The 18,289-nt window shown below is 39.0% G+C and overlaps 1 protein-coding gene across 3 annotated transcripts in view; it reads right to left on the bottom strand.

Moving 5' to 3' along the window:
• SYK (spleen associated tyrosine kinase) overlaps positions 1-18,289 on the bottom strand; it is a 67,790-nt gene that overhangs the window by 14,610 nt on the left and 34,891 nt on the right. For 2 of the 3 annotated variants that reach the window (XM_033085328.2, XM_033085329.2), the window contains 7 exons: positions 12,826-12,916; positions 12,002-12,179; positions 10,627-10,836; positions 10,022-10,211; positions 7,534-7,674; positions 7,216-7,328; positions 3,185-5,635 (listed from right to left, as the gene is read on the bottom strand). In XM_033085328.2, coding sequence (XP_032941219.1) covers positions 5,563-5,635; positions 7,216-7,328; positions 7,534-7,674; positions 10,022-10,211; positions 10,627-10,836; positions 12,002-12,179; positions 12,826-12,916 — 996 coding nt within the window. In that variant the 3' untranslated portion in view covers positions 3,185-5,562. Of the gene's footprint in view, positions 1-3,184; positions 5,636-7,215; positions 7,329-7,533; positions 7,675-10,021; positions 10,212-10,626; positions 10,837-12,001; positions 12,180-12,825; positions 12,917-18,289 lie in introns of those variants that run through there. The other variant, XM_033085327.2, reaches the window with a different exon arrangement.

The raw sequence follows: 18,289 nt of genomic DNA, 5'->3' as shown, positions 1-18,289 counted from the left end.
AATAGCCAGAGATATGCATGTATCTATGACAGAATCAACAACACATTTACAGAAGAAAGAGAAAAAAAAAGATTTGTGCTCTAGCGCATTAGAATTCTTAAAAAAATGAGGTGGTTCCTGAGTTCAAGGCATGTGTAGGGTTCCTACATCAGGACAATCTGATAATAGATATTGGTACAATTTTGTATTTACTGTCTTAGAGAGGCTATATTGTCTAAAAAATGGACATAGAGGGAGAAGGAGGCTGGGAACCTTCCTTGTTCTGGTGGCTAAACTTTACTGTACATTGCTTCTCTGCATTACCCTATGATTGTCAGAGGGAGCTTGAGGGCTTTGGGAGAGGGCTGTCTGCTGGTGCTGCTGTTTAACTTAACCATATGTTAGACAGTAGAATGAGGGCCATGGAAGCTGCCAGAACAGAAATGTAACTATATGCATAGAAAAAGCCCATTTTGGGGCTTTTACTGGCAACAGAAGAAATCTTGCTGAAATAAAATGTCATTGATGATCTAGGTTTTTATACCCAACTATGGGTATGAAGATATGTTATTACTGGAGAAAATGAAGGAATTATTGACTCTGAATATATATCTTTTGGGAAAAGAAACAACAAACCTAGCCAAACAGTCAATTTACATCTGCCCCAAAGCAGAGAGAGAAAAATGCCCCAAAGTGCTGCTCTTTGACAAGCTCAGTGAGCTTATACCTCTCATGTATTTCTTGATGCATCCAGGCTTCCCACAGCTGTTTCCTTCCATGTAGTTTCCTTGTTTTCTTCTAGAAAAGTCACTGAAAACCATCATTATTAATTCTTGCTAGCTGGTCTCAGCCTCAGATTGCTGGAGGTGGAATCTGATACGCCAGTCAGAGAGAAATCATTTGATAACACTGATGAAATCCGCACATAAATTAGAACAAGACATGAAGATACAGCTACAATGGTTGTGCAGTAAAAACTGATGAACAAGTCATAATTGAACTCAAGTGTGAAATGACAAGAAATACTTGTGCATATATTTTTAAATATACATGCACATATTTTTAAAGCAAAATCTTCAAGCTGTTCAAGAGACAGCTATTAAAGTTCTCTGCTACCTGTTCTGCTGCTCAGTCATGCAATTATAGTCTTGGTACTCTTGCTGTTGCTGAAACTGGCACAGTTTCTCTTTATTAAAGCAGGAAGTAGGAAGAACAGATGTTGATGTCAATGCAGCCACTGGTAGGTGGCAATGTAACAGGACAGCACCATTGAACTGTTCTTTGCAAATTTTTTAAATTTTTTTTTCTGTCATTGCAGAAACGTGCTGCATTTCTAACGTGGCAGAGGCACAGGGAGCCTGGCACTCAGCTGACTGAACCTCTGACACGTGGAGTGTGCTAGGTGGGCAGTGTAGCTGCAAGAGCAATGGCATTCTCCCACAAGCACTTTGACACACTTAAGCAAGACCTTAAGTTAAGCAAGTTTCTTAACGTGACATTTTGAGGCATTTACAACAGTGGATAGACGAGGGTACTTAATGATCTCTGCACATTTACACTGGACTGGTCATCTAGGCACTATTTACATTTGAAGTAATGAATTTTAATGGACAGTAGTGTAAGGCTTTCCCCAGCTGCCTCTTGTTTTCTCTTCTCTGGTTATCATGACATGTGCACACCTCCACTACCTCAGGGAAGCAGTTGTTATACTCCAGGTTGAGTTAATTATATGCTAAGGAACCCAGTAGGTCTTTGCCTCAATTATCACATATGTGACAGAAAAGAAAAAAAATACCTATTTGGAGATGATACATGCACAGCTCTAGCTTGGCTACAGGGAACTCTGAGTGATTGGAGGACTGCTCTCAGTATTCACCTAACATCACTCTGACTGTTTTGTTAGCAGGAATCTATTTTCTTCTTCTGCATGCCTTGCAGTCTTTCTGTCCTCACTAAACTTGGGGCTGGTAAATACAATTGCTTGCTTAATATTTCCCTGTATTATCCAATCCATATGCCACCCTCACTCCCTTCTAGGCACGTGTGGGGTGCAGTCTATGTCTTTCTGTGTCTCTTCAATCTTTCACTGCTGCCATCACTTAAAAGACAAGGGGACACCGAGTCTCAGAAGTCTTTGTTAATCATCCACAGCTGACTGTTCACCATATAAATAAATGATGATTCGTCCCCACATGCAATATTGCTTCACAGCAAGGAGCAAAGAGAGTGTGTCCTCTATAACACGCAGGCACAACAACAGCCGGGGCAGAGTGGAGAGTGCTGGCAATGGCCAGAAAAGTGTTTCACTCCAACAGTGTTCAGTCATTGCCACCTTCTGGCAGGGCTGGGGAGAGGACACACTGCTGCCTTGCTGCAGAACCTGGCTTGTAGATGGGTTCTTTGGCAAACAGGCCGTGCTGACTGCAATGATTTCAGGGGTGAAAATTAGGGATTTTTCTCACTGTCTGATTAAAAGTCACCATTTTGCACAGTGTTAGAAGCATGGACAGCTGAACCAGAGCTTTTAAGATGTTTGGGTATGTCCTTATGGAAAAAAGTACATGCTTCCCATACTTCAATTAACTCAATGATTTTGCAAATTTGAGCCCTAACCAAAGGTGTAAATACAGTTTTTCTCCAGTGAAAAGCCCTTTTAGCATGTTACCACCTGGTCCTTCCTCTCCACCAGCCTCCCCAACTACATGCTGCAGTTTTCTACCCCTTAACTCTGTCATGACAATTGCTTGTGGGCCTACACCACCAAGTGGAATTGCTGAGACAAGTCAACCTAAAAATAGCAAACAGATCCAGATAAAAGACAAAAAATCCCTTCATATCAGTTGATGGTGCAGCCCCACAAGTGGGAAGGTGCAGCAATTAGGCCAGATTTGCTATGCAAGACAACAACCACAAAAAAAACGTCAGTCAGTCACTGTCTGATCCCCCCCAAAGGCAAGTACCTGTGTGAAGAGTTGTCTACCTTTTCTGCCTTTCTTGTTTATTATTCAAATTCACATTCACACTCATCTAGCCTTAGCTTTCTTGAGAACCTGAGCATGCAAACAAAGCTAAATGAAAGGTTGAGATGTCGCTGTTTTTATTTTAGAATACCTAGAACAGCTATCTGCATCTGAGGGAGGCTCCATGTTATATAGTGTGACTTAAACCCTGCATAGCTGACATCTATAAGGCAGAAATTCTTGGCTAGCTGATACACTGCACTGACTCTTGCCATCTCTAACTTTCCTGATCCATCACAGTATTGCTGTAAATCACTTTGAAAACACTTACTTACAATAACAAAGCATATTGTGGGAACTTTCTGCTATTCCTGGATTGCTCCAAAAGCAACCCAAGCCTCAGTGGGCTTTTCTGTCCAGTTGGGTACCTTTCAGTCTTCCACAACAATCATAGTAACTCAGTACATACACACACTGAACAGCATCAGGATTTTTTACAAAGCATGTAATCATGAAAGGATTCCTATTAAGACAGCATATTTTGTAAAATTATCTTTAATCAAAATGTTAAAACCGAATCCATTTATTTCACAATAATTTATATTCTCATTGTAAACTTTTATTATGTAATAGTGAAGTTAAAAATAATCAAGTAATTCCAGAAAGTGATGTTGACATTCACTCAGAAGAGAGGAGAAGAAATAATCCTCCAGGTTCATTGAATCAGACATCACTTCTAAAGACAGTCAGAGATATAGAGGAATATATCTCTCATTCTGGGAAATCGAGTACTGTCACTTGCTGGTTATAGAGATCTGTGCAATTGTTAATAACTAATATCCCCATAAGTGTACTAATTGCACATGTAGAGATAACAAATTCTTTGCAACATAACTAAAGTGACAAACCACCTATGTATAACTATGGCTAACTTCTACACAAGCTAGTCTTGTAGAAAATTTTTTCTCAAAAACAAAACAAAAATTAAATCATCTTCAAGGTAAGTCACATTTGGTCACATTTGAAACATGATCTATTTGCACTCAGTATCTTCCAGTAGTCTGTGGTGCCTTGTACTGGATATTATTTAACAAACAGACCGTAAACTTAGTAAAAAGAAAAAAAAAAACCCAGTACCTTCTACATTTGTTTATAGTCCTGTCCTTTATGAAAATTATTTCATCCTTTCTCAGTTTAACTGCTCACAAAATTACAAGAGAAAAAAATACCACTGCATCTCTAAGAATACTCTATTCACACAAAATTAAACACGTATACTCTAACCAGCCATATGCAATAAATATATCTAACTCTAAATCCTATTCTTTATATTCTTCAAAAATCTCTTTATCTAGCAGACAAAATGTACGTAGATTCCTGAGATATATGCAAATGACAATAAAGTAGCTGCTTGTGAGTAATAAGTGATAGAAATGTTGCTCTTGATAATATTTAAAATGAGATTGAGCAAGCAAAGCATAAGGCTAAAAACAGAATCAGAAGTTGCTTACATTATTTGTTATTACTCTACTATTCTTGCAATTTAATGGAGATGCATGCTGTTTTACTGAAGAGTGATAAGACAAATGCCTTTTCCTGAGATGTCCACAGTGATTTGTCCTACAGGACATATAATAACATTTTGGAGTAATCTTGTTGTCCATATGCCCATTATAAAATATTTGAACTTGAGGTTAAATTTAACTTTAAAGGTGATAAGGTGTGTTGAAATTCTCACAGATGCTTTTTTAAGAAAGGTTTGAAGAAAAGGCAGAATTGATTGCTGCTCAAAACACAACACAAGGAGCTATGGTATACTCAAATAGATAAATAGAAAATATATGTCTGGAGAGAAAGGTAAGTGCTGCTCCATCACACGTGTATTTTCTGTAATGCAGCATTGGAGCTTATTGCATCTTCCAAGATGAGATCAAGGCTGTGAGTTCCCAGTGGTCACTGGGAAAAAAATAACTCCCTGAGAAACAGCTGGGTTGCACATGTGAGAAGAGGAATAAAAGAAGACGGACACATTTAAAGACTGAGATGGCGTTAGAAATTCAGAACTTCCAATTCGCCTCTGCTTACTTTACTACTAAGAAGAATGTGATTTGGTTTAAAGGGGGTTTGGTGATATAATCAAACACACTGTCACTCACACTTGCACAGTGAAATTGCTTCATTGTGAGAAATGTTTATGCTATTCTTCCTTGAAGAGAGGGAAGGCTGGAACAACTCAATACATTTAAAGGCTAAGAATATTAATGAGAAGAATCTAAATTCCAATTCCGATATAGGAGAGGGTTCAAAGTCACTAAATAAGTTTTACAGGACTCCAAAATATAATGCAAATAGAGGTGTAAATAAAATTAAATTGAATGTAGCAAGAATACAAGCATCTTTTCCAACATCCTTGCTGCGGACTTTGAGGCTGTTACACTTCCAATACTCTTTTGGGGCTGGATTTTGTGCAGAAGGTAAGAAAAGGCAACCTTACAGACACAAAGCTCAGCTCTGAGCTGTGCAGGTAGAAAATGGAAGTACAAAAATCGAGGTTGCTTGGTTTTGGAAAATGAGCTGCTTCTCAGAGGGTGTTGGCTGGGGGAAGCTGCTGTTCTCCACGCTGTTAGTGGGAAATGTCATAATAGTAGTTACGTAACCTCATCTCGACTGCAACAAATCCTGGTCGGTCATCAACGCTGTGGAAAGATGACAAGTGTCACTGTGTAGGAAGGACACAGATGTCAAGGTTCATGGGCCTTACAGCCCTTGAGGCTCTACCTCAGTGACAGCTCATTTAAACATGCTTGTAATATTTTAAGGCTACAAAAATGACACTACAATTTAATACCAAGGTGGCAAATACTACTAGAGAGCATCCAGTCAGTGGATTTACTATCATGCTGTTATTTTGTGGTTGGTGAAGGTCCTAGAACAAAGAAATGGTAAACCAGCTCCATTTAATTTTCTACTTAATTTACTTTAGTAATAATCTGGAGAAAAGTATATTTCCCATGCAATACCTACCTTAAAATGGGTAGTACCATCACACAGAAGCACTGAGAGAAGCCTACTTACACACTATATGACTGTAGCACCTTTATTTTATATCTGCAATTGTTTCTTTATCCGGAGAACACAATTAAACTGACAACAAGCTCTCCCAATCTTACATTACATACTGAGATAGTTACTCTGCCTGACCTGAACTTTCTTTTTAAAACTTATTTTCTTTCCAATAATAAAGACATTTTAGCACAAAAATTAAAAATCAGCATGCTTTATGATAGGTTTGTTTCCAATACAAAAACCTGATCCCTCTCACTGTAGAACTGTTACAGCATTCCTTGAGTCAAACCAAAAGGCAGGAATGACATTTTGGTTGCATGTTCTTTCTGGGGTACTATGTTTAATAAAGCTAACAAAGAAGCAAGGTACCTAAAAATGAAGTACCAGAGCTCATTAATGTAGACTTTTTGGACAAACCTATTCTCCAGATGGTAAATTGGAAGAATAAGTGATATTACAGTCATTTTGGATACTTTCTTGAGACTTCTTACAGTTAAGTTAAAAGTAGCTTCAGCAGAATAGTTTAAAGCAATAAATCATAAACCAGTTTTAATGTATTTTTGCAGTTTACTAATTAAAAAAAAAAAAACAGGTAGGGTTTTTTCTTTCCTATATTTCATAATTCTAATTTCTAAATGGTTATGAAACAGAAAAAAGTATTTTTGATGTATCAGGTATGACCTGAAAAGATAGTTTGCCTCTCACTGATAAGAAGACAGTGTGGGATCCAATTTGAACATATTCAGTTATGAGAGAAGAGATAAACAGCTCAAAACAGTTAAATATTGAGGACTAGAACAAACATTTTGGCAATATGACTTTGAAATTTCAGTAAAGCTAAAGCCTTGGAAATGAAAATTAAACAAAATACAATTCAAAATGAAACAAAACTATTTGCTTAATTTCAAATATTCTTTTCAAAATGCATTAGACTGACCTTTTTGTGGACTTACTTTTTTATGGTACCTTTTTTATATAACTGTTCCAGCAAACTTTGTTCTACAAAATTGGCTTTTTGTAGTGCATTCTATAACTCAGAAAATTCACTATAACTGAAAGTGCAATTGATGCCTTAGCTTGGAGTATGGTTGTAAGCGAGAAAACAGCTGAAAAGATGTGTTTTGAAGTAACCCCTACTGACCCCCTTTCTGGTTATTAACCATGTAGATTAAAATATACTTCTATCAAAAGAGCTTCCAGTCATACTCACTTGTATGTCCAACACAATTTCATTAGACTGTAGACTTCTGTTGGGCAGACTTCAGGACGTTCCATTCGTTCTCCTCTTTCAATCATCTGTGCAACTTCACCACCTTTCATTCCCTGGAACAGGGTGACCAGAACAGTCATCCAAGTTGCAAATGATTACAGTACACAGGATAACATAAATCAAATAGAGGCCTGGAACAGATTTTTGGGCTATCCTGTGACTCATTTGTTGCAGCAACTCCTTTTAGTTAGGGAAAGATATTGTTCAAATTTGCTCTGAATTTTAAAAGAAAAAACATGGCTAAATATGACCACTCACCTTATATGGTTTTTGTCCGTAAGAAAAAGCTTCCCACATTAAAACTCCAAAACTCCAAACATCACTTTTGCTAGAAAATTTGTAGAAATTCATGCATTCTGGAGCATACCATTTGACTGGCCATTTTCCATGACTTTGTGCCTAAAATTTATCATAACAGAAAGAAAAAAAAAGCAGACTAGATACCATGATAAGTAATAAACAACACCTGAATGCACATAATTTACGTTAACTTAGATCTGCACACATTTGTACTAAGTACCATACATTTCTGATGCAGTTAGCATTAGAGAGAATGGCTAATAGCTTCTTCAAAAGTGTTACAAAATTGTTCTAATCTTCCACTTTCAAAACAGAGCATTGAAATGAAATCTATGGTAAAAAAAAGCTTAGCTAAATGACTTTGAGTCATACTTTTAGTGGCATTTAATTTAAAGTTGCTCTTTGGAATCGGTTTTTCCCTTTGGCTCTCACAAAGGGTAAGAGGTGTCCAGATGGTAGAGGTGTTCTATTTCAAAGCACAGTGGCTGCCATAGTTTACCTAAATTATGCCATAAACTGCATTATGACCATTCAAGCGTCAAGCTATACCAGCACAGTGCTAGATCGAGCAAGAGAACCCTTCTTCATCCTGTGGAGTTCTAAGGAAAATGGACTTTGAGACTAATTCTCGAGGCCCTGAGACTGGGATTTAAGATGCCTTTTCTGGCATCAGTGACTACTGTTCCTGTACAGGAAGTTCATCAGCAGGGAGTATGTGCTTAATTCTCCTCTGCAGTGCTCGGAGGTTGGATTATTAGTTTCAAACAGATGATAAAAGGGAATAAGCAGAAGGAAAAAGTAATTTGAATTGCAAGAGTGATATAACAGAAAAACAAATACAGACATGGTAACAGCCTTTGTCTCCCACCTTTTACCTTATGAAATGTTGCAATTACAGTAATTTCATGAATACAAGCCGCAGCAAGAAGACTAAAATTTTGGTGGAAACCCGGAAATGCGGCCAATATTCCGGTGTGGCTAATCTATGGACAAAAATGTGATATCTGCCCTTACCTAGTATCATACTGGTCCAGTCCCGAGCCAAAACAGTCTGAAATCCATGGTTTCCCGTTGTTCCGACGATGAACCAATCAGAGAACAGCTTATTGCCTGCCTGTGGATGGCGGCGTTACTGAGGGGCGGGGGTTGTTATCGGGGTGAGTTACCTCGGCAGTTCGATAAAAGTGTGTGATATTTCTCTGTACTTTTTAAAGTGTTTTCAGTCTTGTGCGGCTGCGGGGCTGGCTGGGCTCGCAGGGAGAGGGCTGGGGGAGCCTCTCTCCCCGCAGGGAGAGGGATGAAGCGGGCAATTGGCTCGCAGGGAGAGGGCTGGGGGAGCCGCTCAGCCCGCGGGGAGAGGGGTAGAATGGCCACTCGGCTCGCAGGGAGAGGGCTACAACGGCCGCTCCCCCCGCGGGGCTGCGAGGGCTACAACGGCCGCTCCCCCCACGGGCCACGAGGGCTACAACGGCCGCTCCCCCTGCGGGGCTGCGAGGGCCAGAGCAGCGCTCCCCCCGCGGGCCGCGAGGGCTACAATGGCCACTCCCCCCGCGGGGCTGCGAGGGCCAGAGTGGCGCTCGCCCTGCGGGCCGCGAGGGCTACAACAGCCACTCCTGTGCCAGCACGGAGATGTGGCTCCGCTCGGAGCTCAGCTGCCTGCCCGCGCGGCTGAGCAGCTGTTTAAAGGCAACGCGGATCCATTGGGAATGCTCGCAAAATGACCACACTATTTTTCCTGTCTTTTTCGGCTTGTAAATAAAGGGTGTGTCTTTTTTCACTTGGAAACAATGTTTCCGAGGTCGGCAGTAAGCCAGTAAGCCCCGACGATCCCGCGATTGTGTTACTAAATGACGATTTTGTGAAAGTTCTCGGCGAACTAAAGTGCGGCTAATATTCCGGGTGCGGCTTGTCTATTGACAAAGACATCAATGTTGCCAACACACCGGATATGCAGCTTATACTCCGTGCGGCTTGTATTCGTGAATTTACTGTAATTTAATCCCTTGAGGTGTACAGAGGTCCAAGGAATTTAAAACCAAGATAAACAAATTCTGCTTAGGTTAATTTATTATTTAACAAATTCTGTTCTATAAGATAGTGTATTAGTGCTAGCCTACGTTTTTCTTGGACATGATGAGAACTGTTTTGCAACAAACACATTTTCCCACTTTTATATAAAGTAGTATCTCATTTCCACAATAACTTTCAATCTTCTAATGACAAGTTTATCAAAAGTAGATGAAAGTAGACAAGTAAAAGGAGGGACAAGCTTTTTCTTCCCTACATCTCTTAATGTTGATCACATATTTTGAATTTGGTAATCTAATATCAGGTTATAAAATAATGAATGATACATAATATTTCTAATTTTCAACTGCATTTCAACTGAAAATATCCTTATTAAGCTATGCTACTAAACAGTTTTCATGTTGTGTTTAGACGTTACCTTGTAATAATTTTCATCAGCACTAAGAGCTTTAGAAAGTCCAAAGTCACTAATTTTGGCATAATGTTGGGTGACTAACAGCACATTTCTTGCAGCCAGATCCCGATGAACAAAATTATTCTCCTCCAGGTATTTCATCCCCATGGAAACCTGATGCACCAGCTCTGTTATATTCTTCTCTGTGACATGTCTGAAAATCACAATTGAATTTTAAAGAGGTCAGTAGTTAATTTTCATGACTTTTCATGGAGTTCAAATACAAATCTTTACTCCGAGCTTGTCTACATTGCACTGGGAACCTGATTGCCTTACATTTAGCTAAGCTTCAATTAGAAAAGGCAATCTATGCTCCTGTCCTGGGCAAGCTGATTTGTGATCAATAAAGAAGTTGAAGAATATGTGAGAAGTCTTCCATTTATTCAAAATATTTTGGCAGAAATATTTGACTTGCTTTTAACATGAAAAGTCTGGAGACATGTTCCAGTGAAGACTAACTATGATTAATTATTACATTAATAACATATCAGTCTTAATAGTCCCTAAAGAAAGAGGAAAAATGAAAGAAAGGAACTGTATCCTATGGAATAGAATCAAAGTTTACATACCTATTTTTTTGCAAAAATTTATTCAAAGGCCCAAGCTCAGCCATTTCCATCACTAACATCCAGGCCTCAGCTTCACATATACCTATCATTCGGACAATATATGGGTTGTCCAGTTGCTGCATTACATTTGCTTCTTTCAGTAATTCATCCTTTATGGCTGGATCATTACTCTCGTTCTTTAGAATTTTTACAGCCACAGGCTTGGAACCCCTGCAAAAGAGAATTCAGCTCTGGACTAGCTGCTGAAAAATCTGTGCACTAATGCACACAATCTTCATCAGATATTTCTGTTCACAAATTGCAAATTGTGATAAAAGACAGAATTGACACTCAGAGGAGAAAAAAACCAGCTATAACAGGAACAACTCTCTAGCAAATGCTTAGAAACAGCTAAACAAAAGAGCGAGAATGAAAAGAACCCAAGCAAACTACAGATTGCCATAAAAATGGGTAAAGAAGCCTGAAAAAAAAAATTAGACAAAATTTTCTTGTCCACTCTGGCAAGGATGACGTAAAGCTCTTCTGGCAAGGAAAGCTATAAAGGGCTTTCTAAGCACTGGAGTGTTTGGAGGGTGAGACTGTAATATGCAGCACTGTCAGGCACCAAGGCAGTGCTCTGAAATCCTGAGAATCTAAGCCTACTTCTGCAACCTTCCATTCATACAGCAAACTGAGTGACTGATAAGATCAACATAGCTCAAGTGTGAAAAAAGATTAAAATATACACAAGCTGAGATCAGAGCCCCTCAAATCCCTACAGCCTATACTAGAGAATAGAAATCCTTTCTGCCTCTGAAAACCTCAGTTAAAGAAATGCCTCCAACCTCAGGAGATGAGAGTGTACATTATCAGTTCATGCACATAAACAGCATACTGATAACATTTCACTATGAAAATGCAGGAAGAGTCAAGTATAAACAAGGTCTCTTCCTACTGACATGACATGATAGAAAATGTTAGAACATGTTCTGTCTTCTTGAAAATTAACATTTCTGCTTCAGGAAACTGGTATTTGTGATACTTCAGGCAAAAGTCTCTTTGCTACAGGTAAACTGTCCATGGCCCTCTCCATGTTTTCTGACAGAGATGCTGTGCAGATGGGAAATACTGCGTAGCATTAGTACTTTTGCAAACTATGGAGGAAGGCAGAGTCAAAGTCCCATTCTACTATCCCTGTTAAGAGAGAAAACATTCATAGACAGCACTTTCCCACTTTACAGACAAAAATGAGTGCATAAGTGTACATACAAAGAGAGAAACTGGTGAATATTATCTCGAATTAGTTACAGTCCATCATCCCAAATAACATGCTCCAAAAAGTAAAGGCTAGAGCTTTTACATATTAGATACCATGAAAATAGAAGGCAGCACTCACTTTTTCATCCTATAGAACCCTTTCTTCACAGTACCAAAGTTGCCAGAGCCAAGTTCACCTTCCTCCAAAGTCAACAACTTCCTGTCAAGAGTGACATTTTTTGGTTTAATTTCATCTGGATCAGCATATGGACTTTCATAGACCTCAGTATCCATGGGTAAGGCCTCTCTCTGATCACCTGCAGTCCAAACAATGAAAAAATTAGACATGATTTCACACATTTTTGCTGCCACAGCTAACATATTCACCTTTTCCATGTTCAAGAGCATCAGTGTATTTGACTTGTAAGGGCATTATAAAGAAACCACATGCAGTCCATCTATACGCATTTTAGAGCACATGAAAAGGCAATGGCCTCCCCCTGGTGACATGCTGTAACTGCTGAACATTTGTGCAGGATGAAACCAGGAGTCTCCTTGGCAAAAGGGGGGTTAAAGGCTGGCCCTTCTCCTTAGTACTTCCCATTAGTTACCTCACACAATTCTTCACTCAGAATGCTGCCTTATATGTACTTCATTCTTAGGCACCCAACTTTAACTGCATTATGCTTGGCACTGTGGATGCAACGGCACAATTCTTTTTACGACATGCAAGGATATAGTTTTTAGAGTCCAGAAAAGAATACTTCACTTCAAAATGGAAAAAGGGGTTTCTGCTAAATGAATTTTTTTATAGATGGTGACATCTAGCATCTTCTGCTACCAGACTTATGATAGTGGCTATACCAATACATAACAGAATGCAAGAAAAAAGAAATAAGGATGGAGAGAGAGTTCTGCCATAAGGAAGAAAATTGCACTAATGATATATATTACTCTGCCTACCTCTTTCTGCTCCTGTAAGACCTCTGTTCTTTTGCTGCACATAGGGATTAAAAGGTGCTTCTTCTGCTGGGTGGCCCATAGATGACTGAAGCTGTAGCACACAAATAAAGGAGGGTTTTTTTATTTAACAATGAATAGGTATGTTAAAAGCATTTTTCCCCTCAAGAATTTTGGCATAATGTTTGCAAGAGACCCATAGGTGAGAATTAGAAGGAAAAGGACCCAAAAGAGGTTATTGTTAGAGCAGGCCAAAAGCACAGAAAGATATTACATATTTAAGAGCATTAGATAAGAGAGAATTAACTGTAGTGGGTCATGCACAAATCTTATTCTGCAAATATTAAATTTACATGCTCTTTTCAAATTTACCATGTAATAAAAGTAGTCAGATGGATTTGTCTTTAATCTTTTCTTCCTTCTTCTTCAAGTTATCTCTCCTCCTAACTAGGCCACAGAGAAATTACTAGCACACAAATGAAAACAAAAAACAATTTCCTATTTCTTTTGTGGATATTACTCTATTTTAAAGAAGTGTAAGCAACTGTAGTAAAAAGTTAATACTTTAATAGGCTTGTGTAACACAGGGACAAACATCATGGACCAGGTATTTGGCCTGTCTGTCTGCTCTGAGGAGGGACAAGATTACTTAATTAATTAAGCATCTGGTTCAAATACAATTCCTCTGCCTTTACTCTTGTCAGAGAAATAATATGGAGTACACAAAACATCTCATCCATTGTGGAGCTCCTTGCTTGGGAATGGCACAATAAAGTACAGGTGAGAGAAACTACTGATCTGGTCACTTCTTTTTGTGAGCTGCTGGGAACATGGAATTACAGAACCTGTTCCTGCAGGTTAATTTCTCTTCGAGCAAAGAGAAACAAAATTATAGTGGAAGCTGTCCCTGGCAAAGGGGTTGTAATGAAATAATCTTTAAGGTCTTTTCCAACAAAAACCATTCAGTGATTCTGTGAAGTTTCCTATAGTGAGCTATTGGATGCAATAGAAGGATTATCATTTGGAAACTGTACTTAGAGTGGAAACACCTGTCGTGGGAACTACAGACTTTGAAATCATAATGAAGTTATCTGCCCAGCTGGATGAAATAGAAAAGGTTTCACTACATAGATTTTACTGCAAAACGTGTAGGAAACCAGTTTTCAGCAATATTCTGGCCTAGTAGGATAAACACATTGACATCAGGCACAGTAAGAGTAATATTTGTGACTTGGAACAGTGTTAAACATTTGTTGTTAAAGCAAGCCATAAAACCCTGAGACAGTTCTAGGATAGGTGAAAGAAAAAACTCTCTGATCTACCATTCTCAAGGGAAGTGAAGGTATAAACCAAGATCCTTAGCTTTAGTTTTGTTTTTCTAGACTGATTCACCCTGACAGCTTTCCAAGACCTGTGTCACTATATTTCATACAGGCAATTCACTAACCCCAAAACCCCATTAAGACTGGAAGTCAACTGGCATATTTTGAACTGGCCAAATGTAATTAATGTACACCAAATTTTGTACGCCTCAAGATTCCATTCACCAGTGAAGCACAGCTGGTAAAACACAGCTCTGGCAAAGACGTAGCTTAGTTCTCAAATTAGATATGTGAGACATTCCTCCTCTTTGCAATGCAAGACCTAACTACACTGGACAAAGAGAAGCCTGAGGCTTCCATGCCTCAGTATTCAACTCAAGCACTGTAGGCACGCCACCCAAGTTGAGAAAGGAAGATGTGAGTACTGGGAAGATGAACACCCTAAGTCCACTATAGGAGAGGATCAGGTCTGTGATCATCTAAAGAACCTGAATGTGTACAAGCACACGGACCTGATGAGATTCATTTGAGAGTACTAAGAGAGCTCTCAGAAAAAGTTGCTAAACCACTGTCATTGTTGAAAAATTGTCGCAGTGAGGTCAAGTCTCTGATGATTGGAAAAAAGGAGACATGACCCCCATTTTCAAAAATGGGAAAACAGAAGACCCAGGGAAATACAAACTAGTCAGTCTTACTTTGTACTAGGCAAGGTCATGGAGCAGATTCTCCTGAAAATTATGGTAAGTCACATGGGGTAAAAAGGGGTGTTTGATAACAGGCAACATGACTTTGCTAAGGGGAGATCATACCCAACAAATTTGATGATCTTCCATAACAGGGCTACAGCACTGGTGAATGGGGCAGAGAAGCTGGCACTGTCTACCTGATTTAGGCAAAGTGTTTGGCACTTCTCTGTATGACATCCTTGTCCCTAAACTGGAGAGAGGTGGGTTTGATGGATGAACAACTTGATGAAAAAAGAATTGGCTGGAGGATTATATGTGAAGAGGGGCAGTCAAGGGCCCAATGCTCATGTGGAACACTGTCACTGTCACCACTGTGACAAGTGGTGTCTGCAGGGGTCAGTACTGGGGCTGATGCTGCTCAGCATCTTTGTTGTTTGCACAGACAGTGGGATTGAGGGCAGCCTCAGCAAGTTCACTGATGGCACTGAGCTGTGTGATGCAGTCATGATGGAAGGAAGGAATGCCATCCAAGGGGACCTGGACAAGCTGAAGATGTGGACCTGTGTGAAATTCATGAAGTTCAACAAGTCCAAGTGCAAAGTCCTACACCTGAGTCAGGGTGATCCCAGATACACGTACAGGTTGGGCGGGCAGAAAAGTGATTGAGAGCAGCCCTGAGAAAAGGACTTGGGAATTACAAAAAAGTCAACATCCAAAGCAGCGTGGCAAGCAGAGTGGCCAGTAGATTGAGGGAGAATAGTCTGCCCTTCAACTCCACTCTGGTGAGACCTCACCTGGAATGCTCCATCCAGCTTTGGGGCCTCCAACATGGGAAGAACACGGAATTGCTGGAGCAAGTCCAGAGGAGGCCACAAAATTGAAAAAGGCCACCTACCCTGAGGAATTTGGGGCTGTTCACCCTGGAGAAGATTGTGTGGAGACCCCATAGCAACATTCCAGTATCTGAAGGGGTCCTACAGGGAAGCTGGAGGGAGATTCTTCATCAGGAACGGTAGTGATAGGACAAGGACTAACGTGCACACACTGAGAGAGGGACAATTCAGTTTTGATAATAGGAAATAATTCTTTGTTGTGAGGGTTGTGAGGCACTGGAACAGGTTGCTAATGGAGGCTGTGGATGCCAAATCCCTGGAAGTTTTCAAGCAGAGATTGGATAAGGCCTTGAACAACCTGGTCTAGTGGAAGGGGTCACTGCTCATGACAGAGGCTGGGACTAGTTGGTCCTTAAGACCCCTTACAAGCCTTAACATTCTTTGATTCTATAATTTTTGGCTGAAGTACAATTTAATATTTCACAGGCACATTTTCAGCTCCTATTACTAACTTGGAAAAATTATGCAGCACTTAGAAAGCCTCAAATATTTTTCTTTAGTCCTGACAGTCATGTATTCATGGCATGTAGCATCCTGCATAACTTCAAATAGGATTTTCTACCATTAATTGGAATTTCTCTTAAAATTAAGCAATACTGACTAGAAATGGGGCAGGAGGTATGCATCATTGCATATACAGTGATCTGAGTGATAGTAAAATAAAATTTCCTTTTTATTTAACTGTAATTTAAATGCAGAGTTGTTTCTGCCCTACACTTTTAAAACAGCAAGTATAATTCTGAAGATCTTTTTCAGACAAAAAGATCTTTGTCTTAATATATCTAAGGTATAGAATAACTGTTTCTTCTTGCATTCTTATGAGAAATAGAGAATGGGTAAGATGACCATGGATTTATTCAATCAAGAAAAAAGTATATAGGAAAAGACTCCTCTGAAGGAGCCTTTTAAAATTGTGGCATATGAATGAAATGGCTCCAACTACTCTAAATCTGACCTTTACAGTGACAATTATAATTTATAGTAAATAGTACAGTAATATTCTCATGAAGGTAATTTGTTTAGAAAGTGCAATATTCTTTCAAGCAAATAACTCTGATTTGAAAAAATGCAGACCATAAAGTACCATATTTTATTAAAAATTAATAGCTGAATACTACATGACATTACAGCAAACATCTCACTAGCCATGAGGAGCTTTGGCTAAGGCATCTCAGTTGCCACTAGGTGGCAGGGTTTCACCTAAATTGCCTAAATTGACAATTTTACACTAGTAAAACACTGAAAATTTTTGATTTGGATCCTAAAATTTAATACAAATAGTGTATTTGTGAATTTTTAAAAAATTCCCAAGAATGAGTAAATATAATATGACTATTTTTTTTTTCTGGTTTACTGTCTGAAAGCTTTTGACATAGTAGAAGTAATTGCCTAATTAATCAGGTCTAAACTAAACTGATTGTTGGGGTTAATGAATGGTAAATCTTTGAATTGGTCAGAGCACAACTTTTGTCTAGAGTCTAAAATCTGGCAGTATGATATGGGTCTGAGTATACAGGGTAAAGTACATGTAAATGGTGATCAAATGTGGTTTATGAAATTATTTTCTTAAACGATTGGTTTTACTTCAGCCTCTACTCTATATGTGGCCCAGAAGGCAGAAAATAGGTATTTGACTGCAGAAAGTGACCAGAGCAAGACACAGGTTTTACCAGGTTAACAGACAGCAATGTTACCAAAAACATGCTTACAGAGTTCAGACCCTCACTTTTCTGAATCAACCCAAAATGTGTGATAGTTTGGCCTTGTATTTCAGACGGATGAGAGCAGATCGTGAGACTGCATCTGTATGTATATATGGTAAACACACATTGAAAAAGAGGTGTGCGTCCTGTAGGGATACACAGTTGGCAACAGCTATTGGTACCTCAGCACAAAAGTGAATTGAAGTTGTTGGAAAATAATATTTGTTATTTATCATGATTATCAAATACAGTATACATATACTGTAAAATACACAGTTTTTCACTCTGAACAGTAGCATACCTCTAGGACTTTTCCTGCCTGCTCGTTTTTGTTGAAGAGCAACTGGAAATAAATCAGTAAACATAAAGAGAGACTCATGGATTGAATAGGGGCATATATACTATACTCAGCATGCAAACAAACTCATAGCTACATGCTTCAGAACTACATCAATTACTGAACAGCATCATTTTCTGGCTACGCAAAACCATTTTCACTAGGACAGGGCTGGGCTTCTCTTGGCTCCCTGGCATCTTGACAATTTTCCTATTCTACTTGATCTTGTGACATCTTACCTAAATGTAAGTGAATGCATAACAAGATTTATGCATATAGGTTATGTAAGGATGTGTTTTGTTGTTTTTATTGCACCATAAATGTGCTCAGTAAGAACATAATTGTGCAAGCAAAACAATTTTCTGATTAGGAAGGAGAGTAGAAATATAATTTTGTTTTGCTATAACTGAGTGGTTTTGAAAAATATTTTATCACTTACATTTCATTTGCAGATATATTGAGATCTGCATTATTTTGGTATGCCAGAAATTAAATAAAAAGAGTCCCTCTATTTTTAAAACTCCTT

The sequence above is a fragment of the Catharus ustulatus genome, chromosome Z, assembly GCF_009819885.2.
Source record: "Catharus ustulatus isolate bCatUst1 chromosome Z, bCatUst1.pri.v2, whole genome shotgun sequence".
Classification (NCBI taxonomy): Eukaryota; Metazoa; Chordata; class Aves; order Passeriformes; family Turdidae; genus Catharus; species Catharus ustulatus.
This window is presented reverse-complemented; position numbering and strand designations above follow the sequence as displayed.